Raw genomic sequence first — 16,854 nt, 5'->3', positions numbered from 1 at the left:
TAGGGGGGTGATACCTCCTCGCTCTGCACTGATCAGTTTCATATGACCTTAGTGCAACATATTTGGTAATCTGATTACGGTTTTGCCTGCCTTATGTCAAACAGTAAAATAACAAGGGAATTAAGGAAGGGAGAGGTAATGGGAGAATGAGCTCAAGACGCATACAGTATGGCCAATTGGCCTGATAACAGTTTTTTAAAGCCTCTACAATCAGTATTTTCATAATAGTAATGGAAAAATTATTAGGTGTCACTGTGAACAATTGTAGTAAAAAACCCAACAGATTGTCGTCACTGGACATTATATTTTCCCTCAGCTCTACATAAGTTTTATTGTTTCTGCTAGTGGATTGTTTTGGTTTTATGGCCCACAACTTTGTTTTGGTTCACCATCACTGCTCTCTTCATCATTTCCAACCACAGGCAGCCATTTTCAACAACAAACAACTCTAAAAATCCACAGTTTCCCTTACAAACTTGCTTAGACCTTGTTTCTGTTGCCGCTTAACTGGCCAGAAAAATCTGTTATTGCAAGTTTTAAGTTTTTGTTCAATTGTAAAATAGTATTCTAGTCAAAAAGCTGATAAGAAAAAAATGCTACACAAAAACATTAAGACAAACTAATTAGCAGACATTAGGTACAACACATACACACACCTTTACAAAAGTCATGTGGTATTCTGTTACACAGGCTGCAGTACAGGAACATTAGCACATGAAGAAAACCAGAGAATCAGTTACTTTTAAAATGACCATTCCTGACTTCACTACTTTCACCGAGTACATTTAAATTAATGCTGAAAAAGTGCTGCTCATGTCATTGTTATCACGAGCCTGGGCAAGCGTACGTAGTAAGGCCTTTTCAAAGCATCAGAACAACAACAACAGCATCAACTGGGATTGTGCAGTTTGGAGTGATTCCAGTAAAGCTGTATGAACTTCTGCCATTCAGTTCTTGTTCTGCTCAACGTGCAACAGGGCACAGACCCACATGATCAAATGAACTAAATACAAGCTGGAAAATGAAGAAAGACTAGTCAGTGGTCACTGATAAAAAGTCACACTTGTATAATCACTGTGGCTTTGCAAACATTAATTTTGAGTGTTTAATTCCATTTATTCTGTCATTGTAAATTTGGCATAAACCAGATTATATAATGACTAAAAAGAGTTCTGTAAATAAGAAAATTCTAATCCTTCATTCTATAACCCTTGTGCCTGCTAAATCCCTTTGTCAGCTTCCTGTGAACTCGATGGATGTGAACTTAGGTAAGTGATAGCCAGTCTCTCACAGTCAGCACTGTCCTCATGAGAACCCTGGTCAACTTGGAGCCTTTGGTCTGGGATACTCCTACTAATCTCTGCCTCCCCTGCAGCACTTAAAGAGATAAAATGGGTCACACTATTCTCAGGCCCTGCTTGCCCCTTATACAACTGTGCTGGGTAGTTTTTAATTTGTCATCAGATGTCAAAGCGAAGACAAAAACACGGCACTCAAAACCAAACAGGCCAGCATAAGACATTTTGCAAAACAATGCCTACTTTTCAGTCCAGTGAGTTTAATAAATACCAGTTGAAGTGATGATGTAAAAACTCCCTTTGTATAAAATGTTTGTCAGTTACAGAGTAATTACTAGAGCATTTCCACAACCACCTCAAGCAACGTGTCTGACACACAAATAATCTCTCTCAAGGAATCTTTTCTTGTTCTGTTTTTCAAAATCCAGTATCACTGATGCTGGACGAAGGGCATATTCTGACAAATGTTTCATGTTAATGAAATGACGAAAGCACTGATGTCAATGTTTATACCAAGGCAGGGATTTCAAACATAAATCAGTGTGTTCAAAGTAGTGTAGGAACAATGTGATTTCTGAAGACTCACCTGTAGTTGTTGAGTTACCGGAGGAATTCCACTTGGAGTTGCTTGGCCACCTGCTGAGGTTCAGGTCTAGACGTGTTACGGTACGCTTGTTTCCGTTCTTGTTGATGACCTCAGTGAAGATTCTGGGCTCATCTGTGTTACTGGAGCTGTCTCGATCAGGAGCTACATCATTGTCTGACAGCAATACAATGCGGTGGTTGAGCTGCGGGCTTTCCTGCTTGGAGAACAGAGGGGACAGGACTGGAGACATACTCTGGAGGCTGTTTGAGGAGGGGAAAGATGCATTGAAGACCCCAGCGAGAGAAGGTGAAGAGGGGCTCTTTGTGTGGGACCTGGCTGGGGGTGAAGGACTGATAGTGTTGAACAAGGGCAGCTGTAGCCCCTCAGACAGCTTGTTACTTGTCTTTTCTCCACTGATTCCCAGCAGCTGGTCTCTATTTGGGCTTATCAACTCTCCATATCCCTGCTGGCAGCTGCTAGTCCCTGGATGTGGCATGGTAGGCCCTGATCTATCTGAGCTTGTATGGCCAACATGTTGCACTCTCCCTTCCACATCCTGCACTTTGGCCACCACCCTTACTCCGATATACCTCTGGTTGATTTCATTGTACATGTCCTGGGCCGTCTTGACTGCTAATGCAGTCTCAGATAATGTCTCAGTCGGAGAATCAAACCTTTTTATTGGTCGAAGATTACTCCCACTTTCCCGGCGGGTTAGACCCTCCATCAGGCTGCAAGAAGATGACTGGTAACCCAGCTCACCATCATACTCTGAGAAGTCATTATAAAAATCCATGTCAGGGTCAAAGTTCTGGTTGTCCACAGTGAAGTCCAAGCTTTCACAAGCAATCTGGAAGGGTTCCTCCATTGGCAGGACAGGATTAGCAATTTCGCTGACATAAGAGCCAGCCATTGGATTGTCAGAGACATGGACAGAGGTCGGGGTACCTGGGATTTGTGTCGCTACTGGGGCTGCACATGCAGACACACTGTTCTGAACAGGAAGCTCAATATATGAAGCTCCATCCCTAACAGTCTTTTTAATTTTGCCAGGTAGAAAATCCTCAACACCGAAAAGCTTCCTGCTTCCCAACTGTTTCATTTTCTTGCTCTTGGATATAGCTCTCTTATGCTCTGGAGACCTTGAGAAAGGACAGTTTCTGCTGCTGAGAACATGACTTCCAATGAGAATGTAATCCTGGAGTTTCCCATCCCAGTTACCCATCCTGACCTTGTTGGCGCAATCCTCACACAGTGATAAGAGATCTGCCAGCAACTGGTGGTGCTCCATTGCCAGCCAGCAGAGCTTTGCAGCAGCTTTCTTTGTTGCCTGCTGGGAGATGAGTTGTTTACCTGAGGAGTCAGAAGTCTGGTTTCTTTGTTCGGACATGGTGAGATCCTGCTTCCCCCAGTCATGGTCATTACTGGCCTTTGCTGAGTGAGAAGCGCGGCTCTTGTATTTGAAGCTTGGGGCGCACCTCTTGGGAAAATACAGGCTGGTGTTACTTAGCTCAGGGATGGGTGCATACAGGAGCAAGATAGTGTGTGTGCCCTCCATGATGGGTGACATTTTAATTACTTAAGCACTCCGAGTAAGTAGTCAGCCCCCAGACTGAGTGAGTGGGTTCAGGCTGCAGAGGAGGATCTCTGGCTATTCATCACCTGGCCTCTCCAGATGCTGTTTTCTGTTAGTGACAATGCAGCACACATTAATTGCCAAGTGCTTGCTCAAGGGGGATTTGTTGGGTTTTCCCTATGTAATAATAGTGATAACAGTAAGGTCCAGACCTTACTTTGTAAAGTGTCCTGAGATGAATTTTATTGTGATTTGGCACTATACAAATAAAATTTGATTTGATTAGATTAATGAGGCTGACTCTGGATGCATGCCCTGCTAGAGCTTCTTCTTGACTCCAAAAAGCCTTTTTGTATTATTGCACAAGTTCAAGTTTAAAATAAAATATAATCTTTAAAATTTCCAGATAGAATGCACAGTCTCTCAGAGCTCGGGCTACAGGCAGTTTGGAAGCCAACAAAAGACTAGTTTTAAGCACTACAACACAAACTGCTTCTTTCCCAGCAGTGCCAGGCTACCTCACTGTCAAGCATTTGTTAGTTAAAACAAATAATAACCCCAAATTCGCGTTGTTTAATCTTGAGTTATTCTTATTATACACGTAGCTTACTAAGGCTATTCTATTTTAATCCTCATTTCCTGCATTGTTGTATAAGTAGATAAAACATTTCTAAAACGCATTTCATCAACATTTCTCAAGCTGCCGCATAAAACATGCCAGTGTCCCACAAGGTGACGACACATGCAGAGCCCCGTGTTAGGCTGCCATCACACGTTTACAAGCAAAACACATTTTACTTGTGCTCCAAATGATTCCCTCATAAATTCGCAACATATCTCGGCTGTTCACATTATAACACTGGCCACTGTAATCTCGTGTCACCTTGCAACAAACACGAATGCGTTTGTCAGTGTTAAGATGGCAGCATAATATCACGACGCTTCGGGCTGCCATACTCCTGCCCACTTACCACTGAAATCAACAAATAGTTAGTTAAATGTATCATAAATTAAAATGAATGGATAAAAACTCCGTAGTTGCCTCATATCAGCCTTAGTTTGATGTTCTATTTTGAATAAGAAGCTGCAAGCGTGTCGCAGTCAACTGCACCTGCAGCAGCTGAAAGTTCAGCATTGGTTGGGAAAACATAAACAGTTTCTTACCCCTTCAAGTGGCAAACATTTCTTCTCATCTCTGTGCCGCAGCCAGCCAACGCTCACCACTGCTTCTCCGGGCTCGACTGTGGTCATTGACGGAGGTTTGGTCCAATAGGAAAACTCACCGCTGGCTCCCTGCTTCGTGATTGGTGCTTCATTGTTTCTCCACATCCCACATTTTTGAGTCAGTGCAGCTGCAGCTTGCAGGTAGGCCGAGTTTAGTAATTGCATGAATGAGGGAAAAAGGAAGGTATAGCTACAACTACGTTTGAATGGGGCAAGATTTTCAGAATAAGGCTAAATATTTTAAAAGCATGAAGTTTAGAAAACTTCTGAATAGGAGCATGAATGTCCTTGAGGAGCTGAACATTTTGATAGCTGAAAGTATGCAGAAAGTATGCTGAACATTTTGATAGCTGAAATAGCTGAAAGTATGCTGAAGTAGAATTTTCCCATTCATTTGAATGGGGCATGATTTTCAAAATAAAGCTGAATATTTCAAAAGTATGAAGTTTTGAAAACTTCTGAATAGTACTATGAATGTCCTTGAAGAGCTGAACATTTTGATAGCTGAAAGTATGCTGAAGTAGAATTTTCCCATTCATTTGAATGGGGCATGATTTTCAAAATAAAGCTGAATATTTCAAAAGTATGAAGTTTTGAAAACTTCTGAATAGTACTATGAATGTCCTTGAAGAGCTGAACATTTTGATAGCTGAAAGTATGCTGAAGTAGAATTTTCCCATTCATTTGAATGGGGCATGATTTTCAAAATAAAGCTGAATATTTCAAAAGTATGAAGTTTTGAAAACTTCTGAATAGTACTATGAATGTCCTTGAAGAGCTGAACATTTTGATAGCTGAAAGTATGCTGAAGTAGAATTTTCCCATTCATTTGAATGGGGCATGATTTTCAAAATAAAGCTGAATATTTCAAAAGTATGAAGTTTTGAAAACTTCTGAATAGTACTATGAATGTCCTTGAAGAGCTGAACATTTTGATAGCTGAAAGTATGCTGAAGTAGAATTTTCCCATTCATTTGAATGGGGCATGATTTTCAAAATAAAGCTGAATATTTCAAAAGTATGAAGTTTTGAAAACTTCTGAAGAGAAGCATGAATGTCCTTTGAAGAGCTGAAAATGCAGGTGTGCTGTACCTGCTCTTTGAAGGCCCGGTTTGACGGCATTTCTTAAGAAACACTCGGTGGCTAACGCGTATCACTGCTTTTCTTTGCAAACTGTTTACCAAGTTTCAATTCGTAAGATGATTTTCGTGAAGCATATTTATATCTAGCACTATGTTTTTAGTCCGGTGATATTTGTAGCTGAGTACATCATAGCATTGATGTACACTTCCTTGAGAGTGTTTTGTGTGGGCTCTTTATATACTGTAACTTACACAGGTGTGTGTCTTTCTAAGCTGCCAAGTCAATAGCCAGTCGAGATCTAGACACATTCCAAGAGCAATTAAAGCAAGCAGAACGCACCTAGCCACAATTTGGAGAGCCACAGCAAAGGGTACTTTGTAAATAAGAGACTTTGGATTTTGACTTTTAAACATTTTGCAAAAAAAAAAAAAAAAAAAAAAAAAAAATCAGTTTTCACGTTATCATTATGAGTTACAGAGTGTAGATTTATGGTCAAAAATGGCAGATGTTATCCAATTATTAATTCTACACTGAGATGGTGCACAAAAAGTGAAGGGTTTGAATACATTTTAAGGTGACTTAAGTAGTTGTAATATTTAGGTCACAGCACTAACAGCAGGGGGCAGCATCACATCATGTCTGAGGAGCATATGTGTTTATTTAGTGTAGTTGTGGATATATGCTTGGGCGGTGGTCACATATGGTTCTGGGTAACCTGTGCTAACCCTGTTATATGTTAGTGAAGGCTTTACATTTAATCTCGTTTAACAAATACTTTAATGACCATTCAGCCAATCAAAACGTTGTAAATAATTAAATGCATGTATAATAAAGTGCCAGTTATGCAGCTTAGCTGCAATGTGATCGCCCGCTTTTTAATAGGCTTTATTAATGAAGTGACATAAACTTGACTTTCTCAGCTTTTCACTGACATTTTCTCCCACAGTGTAGCCTAATGCTTTAGCTACATCATAGCAAACACCACGTGGACATTATGATTTGGGATACAAGTAAGGAAAGTCACTTTTCCCGTTTAGGGGTCGCCACAGCGAATCGTCACACTGACGACTCGCATGTTGACATTTGGCATGTGTTTTACGCCGGATGCCCTTCCTAACGCAACCCTGATTCGAACCTTAACCACTGGCCTACCAGGGACGGCTATGATTTGGGATACAAGTAATATCTGAAAATGTGTTGACATGTTTGCACATGAATAACCTTTTCACGTCGACAGTGGTGATAACATAGGCTATTTTTCTGTATAGAGACATGTGGCCTCTAATGCTAAACTATGCCCATCTTTGGTCAAAAAATCAACTGTGTGTGCTATGGCTCAGCTTCCATTATTATTTACGGTGTGCCGTACTGCTGCTGTGACGTCTATGCAGTGGGGCACTGACCATGGTGCTGATCTGGCCAGCTCTGGGGATAGCATCGACAATGAATGTCCTGGACCCGGTAGAAACGCGCTGTCGATTTCTTTTTTACACATTGGCTGTTTTCTGGGAAGCAGTAGCCAGGAGACCGGGCAGGAAAACAAACCACAGCGATATCCATCAGATAGGGGTTATATGACTCAAATTAACACACTTGCGTTTGAATATTCGCGCTTTCACTGTTGTATAACTAAGGTCTGTCGCTGACGTCGAAGATAAAGACCCAGCTGCTGTGCCTCGGCTTCACGACGTGGCTGCTTCCCGTTTCCACGCAACACCGTCCTCAGATGCTCCAGCCCACCGATGCTGACACACACTCCTCCTCTGTGCGGTGAGCGGGGGTCGAGCACAGGGGCTTGAGTAACACAGGCTGCGGTAGTCTCCCCGTTGTATGGCTGCGGATTGGCTATATGCTAATATCGACAGGAGAGAGGAGCCAGCGGAGGCTTTACGGGTCTGACCAGGCTCATTTGCAGCCATGGCTGAAGGTGGAGAAGGAGAGGATGAGATTCAGTTCCTCAGAACTGTAAGTACATTTCCTGCCGCTTGTACTTGAAGCGCTGCTCCAGTGGCTGTGGAAATATGTGTAGTCCGTTTGTTTCGGATTATTACTGTCGATTGCCTATCACTTATCTCGCTCCACATGTTATCATATCCTATAGCTTTTGATAACCCTGCGCCTTCTTGCACATCTTAGAGGTGAGGATAAAGCCCGATTGTTTTGCGCATCGCTCATTGACAGCTATTGTCTTTTCTGCAGGCTTTGCCTTAGGAAGTTGACAACATTATTTCCCCTTTCAGGCAAAACTCATCTGTGTATCTTACTGCTGTTTTAGGTTGTCTACAATTTGACAAAAGTTGTCAGTATAAGCACTGTGATTTAACTGATTTAGCTTTAAATAACGGAGTCCTTGTAATATCACTAAAATCTGCAGAAGGGAGTTCAGAACTCATGTATTTTTATGTGTAATATATATTCAAACGTGGCAGTATGGCAGCCTACAGACAGGCAGCTGCCCAGGGTTACTGTGTAGCAACAAAGGTCTATGCAATCAGCATTTTGTAATACATACAGTGTTGATGCACCCAAACCAGATAAACAATGCTCCCTACAGGCTCTATTGTATGCTCTGAAAAAGAGGCTGCAGTTGTGGATTAAACAGGCTGTAGACTATTCTTGCCCTTCTTGGCTCTAGTATCACACACACTATAGTGAAAATATTGGCCACTTAGTAAAAATGAATACTGAAGCTTGAAAATATCTGGCAGTAATTGAACAGAGAGGAACAGTTTCCACTGTTGGCAGAGATAAATGACATGATGTTCTCATCTATGGTGAAATAAATTGAGAGCCATATGAGAATACATACAAATCTAGGATAGATGAAGGAGCGATGTGCTGGAGGTCTTCCAGATAGACCCTGAGACAGCAGGAGGTGTTTGGTTGCACATATGACTGGCACTGCTGCTTGTGGTTTCCCTTTATGAATCTGCTCACAGATGTGCAACCTGCTGTAGTTTGAGGCAAACGGAGCATAGATGTTCTTATGTTTATGTCACTTATAGTGTCATTCACATAGTTTACAAAGTAGCCATAATATACCCAACAAGTAAGTGTCAGAATGTTAAAAGGGATCCTAGAAGACAATACAGGCCCACGACATTGCCTTTAGGCATTAGACAGGCATAAACAACATACAGTAAGTGATTGTTATCATCTTGACTAATTCAGTGTTTGTATTGTGCCGAAAAGCTTTTCTCTTCCCAGGAACAGCAGTGATCTTTAAAATGTCCTTTCCTTTCACTCAGAAAAAGCGAATACCTCATCTTCCAGCAGCCCCCCAACCTTTTAACCACAGCACATAGAGGTCATCACATCAGCATGCCTGCCAGTCCACAAAGCGCTGACATTTCAGCATCACTTCACCTCTTTTCTTGGAGTGAACTCAAATGCCACCAATCCACAATGAGGATTTTTTACTGACAAGCTTCCTAAGAGTTGTAGATTTAGTAGCTTTTTGCTTGCTTGACTTTTGCTGTTCAATTTGTTGGATTTACAGTGAACATTTTTTAGTCCTCATGTAACCCTGGGAGAAGAAGGAAGATGGCTTTGACTATTGGCAAACTGCTATTGCTTTAAAAAGGGCATAGCACCTTGTTGCATCCCTTCACAAAGGGAAGCAGCTGACAGGCTGGATGGGCCTGGGATGGGGGCGCAGCGAGCGAGCGCGGTGTCCATGTGTGTAAAAGTGAGCTTGTGTGTTGAATGCAAATGTGGAGCTGCGTGGTGCAGTCAGGCTGCACCAGATGTGCCAGAGCAGAAATAATTCACTAGTCCAAGCAGTGTAGAGGAGCAGAACAGACACACACATGTACCTTCCCACACATACAGAGACACATTTATCCACAGCACAGGACTAAAGACAGCCCTGCAGAAACACACACTGATGCTTATTGAAGCACATGCATACACTCACTGGCACTAAACTTGCCCTTACAATGTATCACATGGTGGCGATCGGTCTGTGAGGATATGTATTTCTTGCTGCATCCAAATGTTGCCTGTTATTGGCGTCAAGGAACTTGATAAAGCAGTTCACAAACAGCTTTTTCTCTAACAGCACAAAGTAATTTCCCTGGAGTGGGAGCAGAAATTGCCCTTGCTGGACCGCTGCTACCCATAAAACCACCTCAGTGGGAAGAAAGAGAGGAAAAGGTGGCGAGGGCAATCTGATGTTACAGGAAGAGGAACGGTGCTGATTGTGAGCCAGAAGACTCAGAGAAAAGGTTGCTCCAAACTGCTGTTTTATGTCAAAGGGGCCAACGGGCTATGTAGAGAGTTTAATAAGGCTGCATGTTGCATAGGATCTTTGTCCTGTTTGGAAATGTCTTCAGCTATAACAGCAGTTGCTTCATAATAAGCAGTGCAGTGAATGATAATCAGCTTATGGTTACATGGCTTAGGCTGCTCATTATGCAAGAGCAGTTTTCTAAATGAATTGCTTGCCTACTGTGCATTCTGTCCTAAGAGCAGATGGAGAGTATATGAAGAAGAAGAAGGGGGAATTGTAGCAAACCTTTGTTCTTGCCTCACTCAGATGTTTTGTTTAATTCATTCAGTATAGCCACCCTGACAGAAAACCTGATACAACATATGCTGTGATCATCCATGCATGTGCACACACATGCCGGACCACTGCCAGGCGAATATGAAATTCTGGTGCAGTTTGTGTGGGAGTAGCAACTTTTAAAAGGCCAAACTAGGGCTGTGACTAATGCACAGCAGCAGCGCTTGTTTATGTGAAGGTACAGGTCTCACTTTGCATTCAGGGGATGACTGTCAACACAGAGGAAGTAATGCAATGAGCCAAAACAGGCAGAGAAAATATGTACCACATCAGAAACAAGTGTTAATTTTGGCAATGCTGTGTGCTCGTGGAATCAGTGCCAGCGCTCGCTGCCTCTCACCCACTCTTGTCTCTGTGAGCACCCTGCTGGGTGTCTCTCTTTCTTGTTCCTTTGTTGCTGTTGCTCATTTTTGCTCCACGTTGCTCTTCTGTTCCTTCCTTTCATCATATTTTTCATTTCACTCTCACATTTTCCTCATTTTTATCTCTTTTTTAAAGTTATTTTCTCAATATTTTATCATGTCCTCCACTGACAAGCCATAGCATAGCTAGCTTCACAGCTAACTAATTTAGCAACAGATAATAGTGAATTTTATAGCTTACACATATTGACACATGCTGACTCTGAACTGTGCTCAAGCACAAACTTTGGCTTTCTTTTAATTTCTTTCATCATAAGTGATTTATGCAGCTATAAATGCCAAGACAGGGTGCCCTGATAGCTGAATGCTTATGGTGCAGTCCCCCATATGCCAGGCACAGTGTGTGTGTGCCCCAAAATATTTATTATAAATGCTGATACTGATTTATCTGCAATTAGCTTAATTTGAGTGAAGTTTTGGTCAGGCTCTAATTGACATGTATAGTCTGTGCTGTGTTGCCCACAGTTTGAAATCCTGTGTGTGAGGCTGGACACCCTGTCTAACAGCTCCATGCTGGCCCAGAGGCAACCAAGTTGCCCTTGATCTGCAGTGAGCAGTCAGATTTTTTTTTAATGATAAAACTGTATGACAGCATCTTTAGTTAGGCACATTACTGTAGTTGATTATTTTTGACATACTGTCTGGGTCAAGTGTGACATCTGATTATAATAATTCTCTTCATGGACAAGTTACATTTAAGCTACTGAAAATGCAAAGTTACAGTATGTTGTGCAAAATGTGTTGCATTGATCAAAATATCTAAGTTCTTCTGTGCTGCACATACAGTACAGTACAGTACTGCTACAGCCCATATTGATTTCCCTCATTTCTCCCATTAACATCAACTGAGACTCCTGAGATTCTCAATATTGCACTATCCAAAACTTGCAGAAAAGTTGGCATAAGGTTTAAAGTGGAAGCGTTTTTCAGCAGAAGGATGTTTCTGTGTTGCCTGCTGAGAATGAACAGATAGGTCTGTGATTTACAGGGAATTAAGCCAGCAGGCATGGCCAGAGACAACTCCATATAAAGCTGTTGTAATGAGTTATTGATCATGCCACCAAATGAAGAAATTTCCTCAGTAATGTCAGTGGCATGCAGTAAGCAGGCCTGATTTGTTTGGTGTTTCGGAGCATGAATATTTAATAAAGTGGTGGAGAAAGCTTCCTCCTGAAGAAGACCCTGTTGTTATTTTCTCTTCAGCCTTCAATTCGTTTACCAACTGTAGTATCAAAGGGCTGCATTACTGAGATGCTGCTGTGCTCCTAGGATGCACTTGGATAAGTTGTCAGATATCATGTTGCAGTAGTTTAGTGCTAAACTGTTTTAATTATTAATACATCTATTATTTTTTCAATAAATTGACCACTTAGTCTATTAAATGTTAACAGTGATCACAAATATCCATCACAATTTACCAGAGCCCAAAGCTTTGTCTTTAAATCTCTTACTTGACCTACCCAACAACCCAAAGGCATTCAGTTTTACCATAGTAACAAAAGCAGCAAACCCTGATACTGGAGCAGATGAAATATTCAGTATTTTAACTTAAAACTTGTATCAAATATTAATTCATTATCTAAAGTTGTGGTAATTGTAAAGCAATTTCTTATACTATACTAAAATGCTGCACTTTTTGTATATGGGAATACATAGACACAACATATAGCCTTTGTGTCATGAATGTGGGAAAACAGCTATGGCGTGCATGATGTTCAAGTTTGAAGTTTGCAAAATTTTGTCATTTAGTAGGTGCATTTTCATGTTCTATATACAATATAGTAAAGTAGTATAAACTATATTACAACTCTGCTGTAGACAGCATTAGTGATCATCAGTGTGAAGACACCTTTGGGGAAGACTTGCATCTTGTGTATTTAGTGTAAATATCTAGTTGGAATCTAAATGAAAACCAGATTCACTGAAGTGAAATGTACTGACAGTTTGTGTCTGCTTACCTGTAATCCAAAGTAAAAAGTTAAGACATTTTATTTGTAATTGGACTGCTTTTCAAAATCTTATGTACAGTATATCTATGCCCCACAAACTTCCACAGCCCCAAAACTCATGAAAGTGTAATAATATGTGTTCATTTTTGCATAAAGAAAGGCTTAAAAATATCTGTTGTACCCAGACCAAGGTTTCTCTGGACATCTTCACATATATTATTTTTCCTTATCTTTACAAATAGCACTAATATTGATGAGTCATAACACTTTTGTGGTTTTCTGTAACTTCTTTTGTGCTCCATCCACGTACTGATATCCATGGCTGGCTGTGTTGGACCAACAACAATGCAATGCAGTTAATCTAGCAAGCATCACTGATGTGTCTGCTGCCCACCAGTGACAGGGCTGCACATATATTCATTGCTTTGCTATGCTAATGGTAGTCTGTGCAATAGCTCAATAAATGTATGCTGAGAGCAATTAGAAACCCATATTTTTAAAAGATGCTGGTATTACTTTGTATCATGCAGTACATTTGTAATGCCGTTGTGTAGTGTACAGCTTTGGTTTTGTTTTCAATTTCCCCCTCCTGCCATTTTCTATAATTTTAACCAAAACATACTTAGTACTTGCCACATATGCTCCACCATCAGTCACTGTTAGCCCGTTGTTAGCTGTTACCTCCTCCATAGTTAGCAGGGCCATTTCTTATCTCCCATCTCTGTCTCCGCTTCTCTTTGCCATCGCTTCTTGGCAGTTAAAGTTGGCTTACATATACAAGGCTGTATTACCAAATCTACTATACTTACTACAAAAAGCTGTGGCTATCCATTAGTCATTGGTTGTAGAAAATCTGTGCTCTTCACAAACATAACAAATTTGACTCTGGGGCCTTTACAAGCTAGACAGGAAACCTCCCTCCAAAAAAACTGTTTGATAAGGAAAGAAAGTGGAAGAAACTTCCCAAAGAGCAACAGTGGCTGGATTCATCTTCCAGGACAGACATCCTGTGTACATATTGTAATATCTTTGTCTTCGTGTGCAGGTAGATTCATTGAAATAGCATTGCCTTTGCTGTCACAGGGATACAATTTCACCTTTCTGCAATAAAAGTGTTTCTGTTGTTTCTTTAAGCACATTTCTCAGAGTCTCAGACTATTCTATCAAGTTTATTTTGTAGGTGTGACAGAAGTACAATATGAAGACAATTGCTAGAAGGGTTTTGCTTACAGTGATTCTTCTTGATCTAAACAACAGTATGCTTGTTTCTGTGAGTAAGACTTCCTAATGTTGTCAGGGTTTCTCAGATATATAATTTATTCCTCAGGCATTTGATGATGAATTGTACTGGGAATGGGTGCACTTCATCAATATATCCTCCAACAAACTGTCAGAATTTGCTGCCCTTGTACCCAAAACAAACTAAGGATCTCTTGAATTCCAGTCACTGTAGCAAGAATAGCACCACATACGGTAAATCCAGTGAAAAAGTCAGGCTCATTTAAAACTTTATAGCAGTTAAAACAGATCCAAATCTGAATCTGTTGCCATGATCAAACTGGATGACTGGTGATGACAGTTATATACAGACAGTTGACAGAATAAAAGGAAAAATCCCCAATAAATGAGTGGTCTCTTCCAGGATGACAGTGCCGCCATCCATAGGGCACGAGGGGTCACTGAATTGTTTGATGAGTATGAAAATAATGTGAATGATATGTTATGGCCTTCACAGTCACCAGATCTCAACCCAGTTGAACACCTATGAAAGATTTTAGACTGGTGAGTTAGTCAACATATCCACCATCACCATCACAACACCAAATCAGGGAACATCTTTTGGAAGAACAGTGTTCATCCCTCCCATATTTTATGTATTGAAGCTGCTCTGGTGGTATGTGGTGGCCCAACACCACACTAAGACACTTTATGTTGGATTTCCTTTCATTTGTCACCTGTCAGTATTTACTATATGACCATGTAGGGAATATAATGTGCTTATATTTGAACCAAAAAGAAGTAGCACATCCATTATTTCACTTCCTGCTAATATACCTTTCTTCTCAAGTGACAGTCCATGCTGTGCAGCCCACAGCCCTGTTACTACAGAAACATCAGTGTTTCTAAAATTTTACCATGGATAAAAATCATCATTAAAACTCTTATGGCTGCTCTTGTGAATCCTTCCCTTCCTACATAAAGAAACTGTGGTATCTGCCTTAATTATGTCAAATGTTCTGTATCCCCCCTGTGCCCCCAATCAGCCATTTAAACGAGTGTTTACTGCTGCAATCTGCTACTGCTGGGCCACAGTTTACAGGAGAAAGTCGAGTGTGTTTCTCTGTTTTTAAGCAAAACTTAGCAGTCTCTTGAAAATGTAACGCCTATTAATTATACTATAGCAAGGTACTGCCAGTGCCACCACACTGGCAAAGAATCTTATTGACACAAATGAAAATGTGTAATTGAGTAATTTGCTGGATCTTCACACATTGGTGCATTTGGCGCTCCAGTAATTGCTGTATCGAGAAAATCCAGTGATGCCCCCTCCCTCCAATCCTAGGTGGGTGGCAGTGTTTTCATCTGGTATTGACAAAGGTGGCATTTCCCTCCTCATACAAAGTTCATACCTCTTTAACAACCTCTATGTAACACCACACCAGCACAGTCAAGAAGATATCACCGTCTTTATTGGGCCTTATTCCTGCACAGTCAGTGAGTGTGTTGTGAAAAAATGCACTCTCCTGCGTGTACAGCTAAGATACTTATAACTGCACACACATGCATGCAAGCATATACAGTGGCAAGAAAAAGTATGTGAACCTTTTGGAATTTCATGGTTTTCTGCATTAATTTGTCATAAATTGTGATCTGATCTTCATCTAAGTCAAGAGTACTGACAAATGTAATGTGCCTACAAAAACAACACAAACATTTTTTTGATCTTTCATGTCTTCATTGAAGACACTCATTCAACATTCAAAATGGTAGTGTAAAAAGTAAGTGAACCCCTGGAATTAATAACTGGTTGACCCCCCCTTGGCAGCAATAACCTCAACTAGGCACTTCCTGTAGCTGTGGATCAGACCTGCACATCATTCAGGAGGAATTTTAGCCCGTTCTTCCTGGCAGAACTGCTTTAGCTTTGTCATATTCTTTTGACATCTCCCATGTATGGCTCTCTTCAAGTCATTCCATAGCATCTCTACTGGGTTGAGGTCTGGGCTCTGATGTGGCCACTCCAAAAGGTGGATTTTGTTTTTCTGAAGCCATTCTGTCATGGACTTGCTCCGGTGTTTTGGGTCATTGTTCTGTCGCATCAGCCAACTTCAGAGTTTCCGCTTATGTATAGACATTGTTTGAAGGCCACGATATGCTAACCCCTGGACATAGGAATAAAGCTTACCTCTCACACTAAGGTGGCATATTTGAAACATATTAAAGCTCCAAACACTGCTTGAGGTTGTATGACGGAGATATTCACTCAGTAATTGACTACCATGAACCTGCGAACAGAGTTCCCTGCAGACCTCCCTCTTTCATGGTATTAATTCAGGATAAGACCCCAAACCTCCTAAATAACAACAACCTGCAGTTTATTGTGGCAGCTACCTCCTTAAACCCTCAGATCACTGTACTGAGAAATTTTTATAAGCCAGTACTCTCTGGCTCTTTGAGGAAGTGTTAAATTTAGTCTGAAATAACCAATAAAAGCTGTATCACTGGACACTTAAGACCATATTTGTTTTGCACAGTATTTAGTTGACCTAAGATGTTATTAAGGATAGGATATTTAAAGAATAGTGGGTATTACGCAACAAGTAAACAGTTGGATATTTTAGATAAGCCCTTTTCTGATGAAGCGGTCTAAAAGTCATTTTAGCAGTTCAGTCTGGGCCTTCTGTCAACCCTGTGAACTGGTATGCCACCTCACACACTCACTAAGACTTGTAACCCCAACTCACTGGGAATTGGGCAAACAAACACAGAGAAATGTGTGTCTTAACCATTACCACTGAAAAGTATTAACTCAGAAAAATTATAGGAATGTCAATAACATCAAACTTGACTCAATAACCACAGAGAGTATTAAACCTTTTCAGGAAATTTATATAGAAGCTTAACAGAGCTACAGCAAAGCAACAAGCA

General features: G+C 40.8%; 2 protein-coding genes across 2 annotated transcripts in view; one reads left to right on the top strand and one right to left on the bottom strand.

Annotated features, from left to right (window-relative positions):
- Positions 1–4,793, bottom strand: part of LOC109951634 (formin-1-like) — a 66,388-nt gene extending 61,595 nt beyond the window's left edge. Inside the window, exons 1-2 of the mRNA XM_020586237.1 lie at positions 4,625–4,793; positions 1,885–3,569 (exon numbers count right to left, since the gene is read on the bottom strand). Coding sequence (XP_020441893.1) covers positions 1,885–3,454 — 1,570 coding nt within the window. The 5' untranslated portion in view covers positions 3,455–3,569; positions 4,625–4,793. The remainder of the gene's footprint in view (positions 1–1,884; positions 3,570–4,624) is intronic.
- A 2,377-nt stretch (positions 4,794–7,170) lies between these two features.
- The window catches only part of LOC109951636 (ryanodine receptor 3), a 171,865-nt gene continuing 162,181 nt past the window's right edge, over positions 7,171–16,854 (top strand). Inside the window, exon 1 of the mRNA XM_020586240.1 lies at positions 7,171–7,732. Coding sequence (XP_020441896.1) covers positions 7,685–7,732 — 48 coding nt within the window. The 5' untranslated portion in view covers positions 7,171–7,684. The remainder of the gene's footprint in view (positions 7,733–16,854) is intronic.

This window comes from Monopterus albus, unplaced genomic scaffold (genome assembly GCF_001952655.1).
Source record: "Monopterus albus unplaced genomic scaffold, M_albus_1.0 scaffold400.1, whole genome shotgun sequence".
In the NCBI taxonomy this organism is placed as follows: domain Eukaryota; kingdom Metazoa; phylum Chordata; class Actinopteri; order Synbranchiformes; family Synbranchidae; genus Monopterus; species Monopterus albus.
Note: the sequence above shows the minus strand (reverse complement) of the source record. Positions and strands in the feature narration are given on the sequence as shown.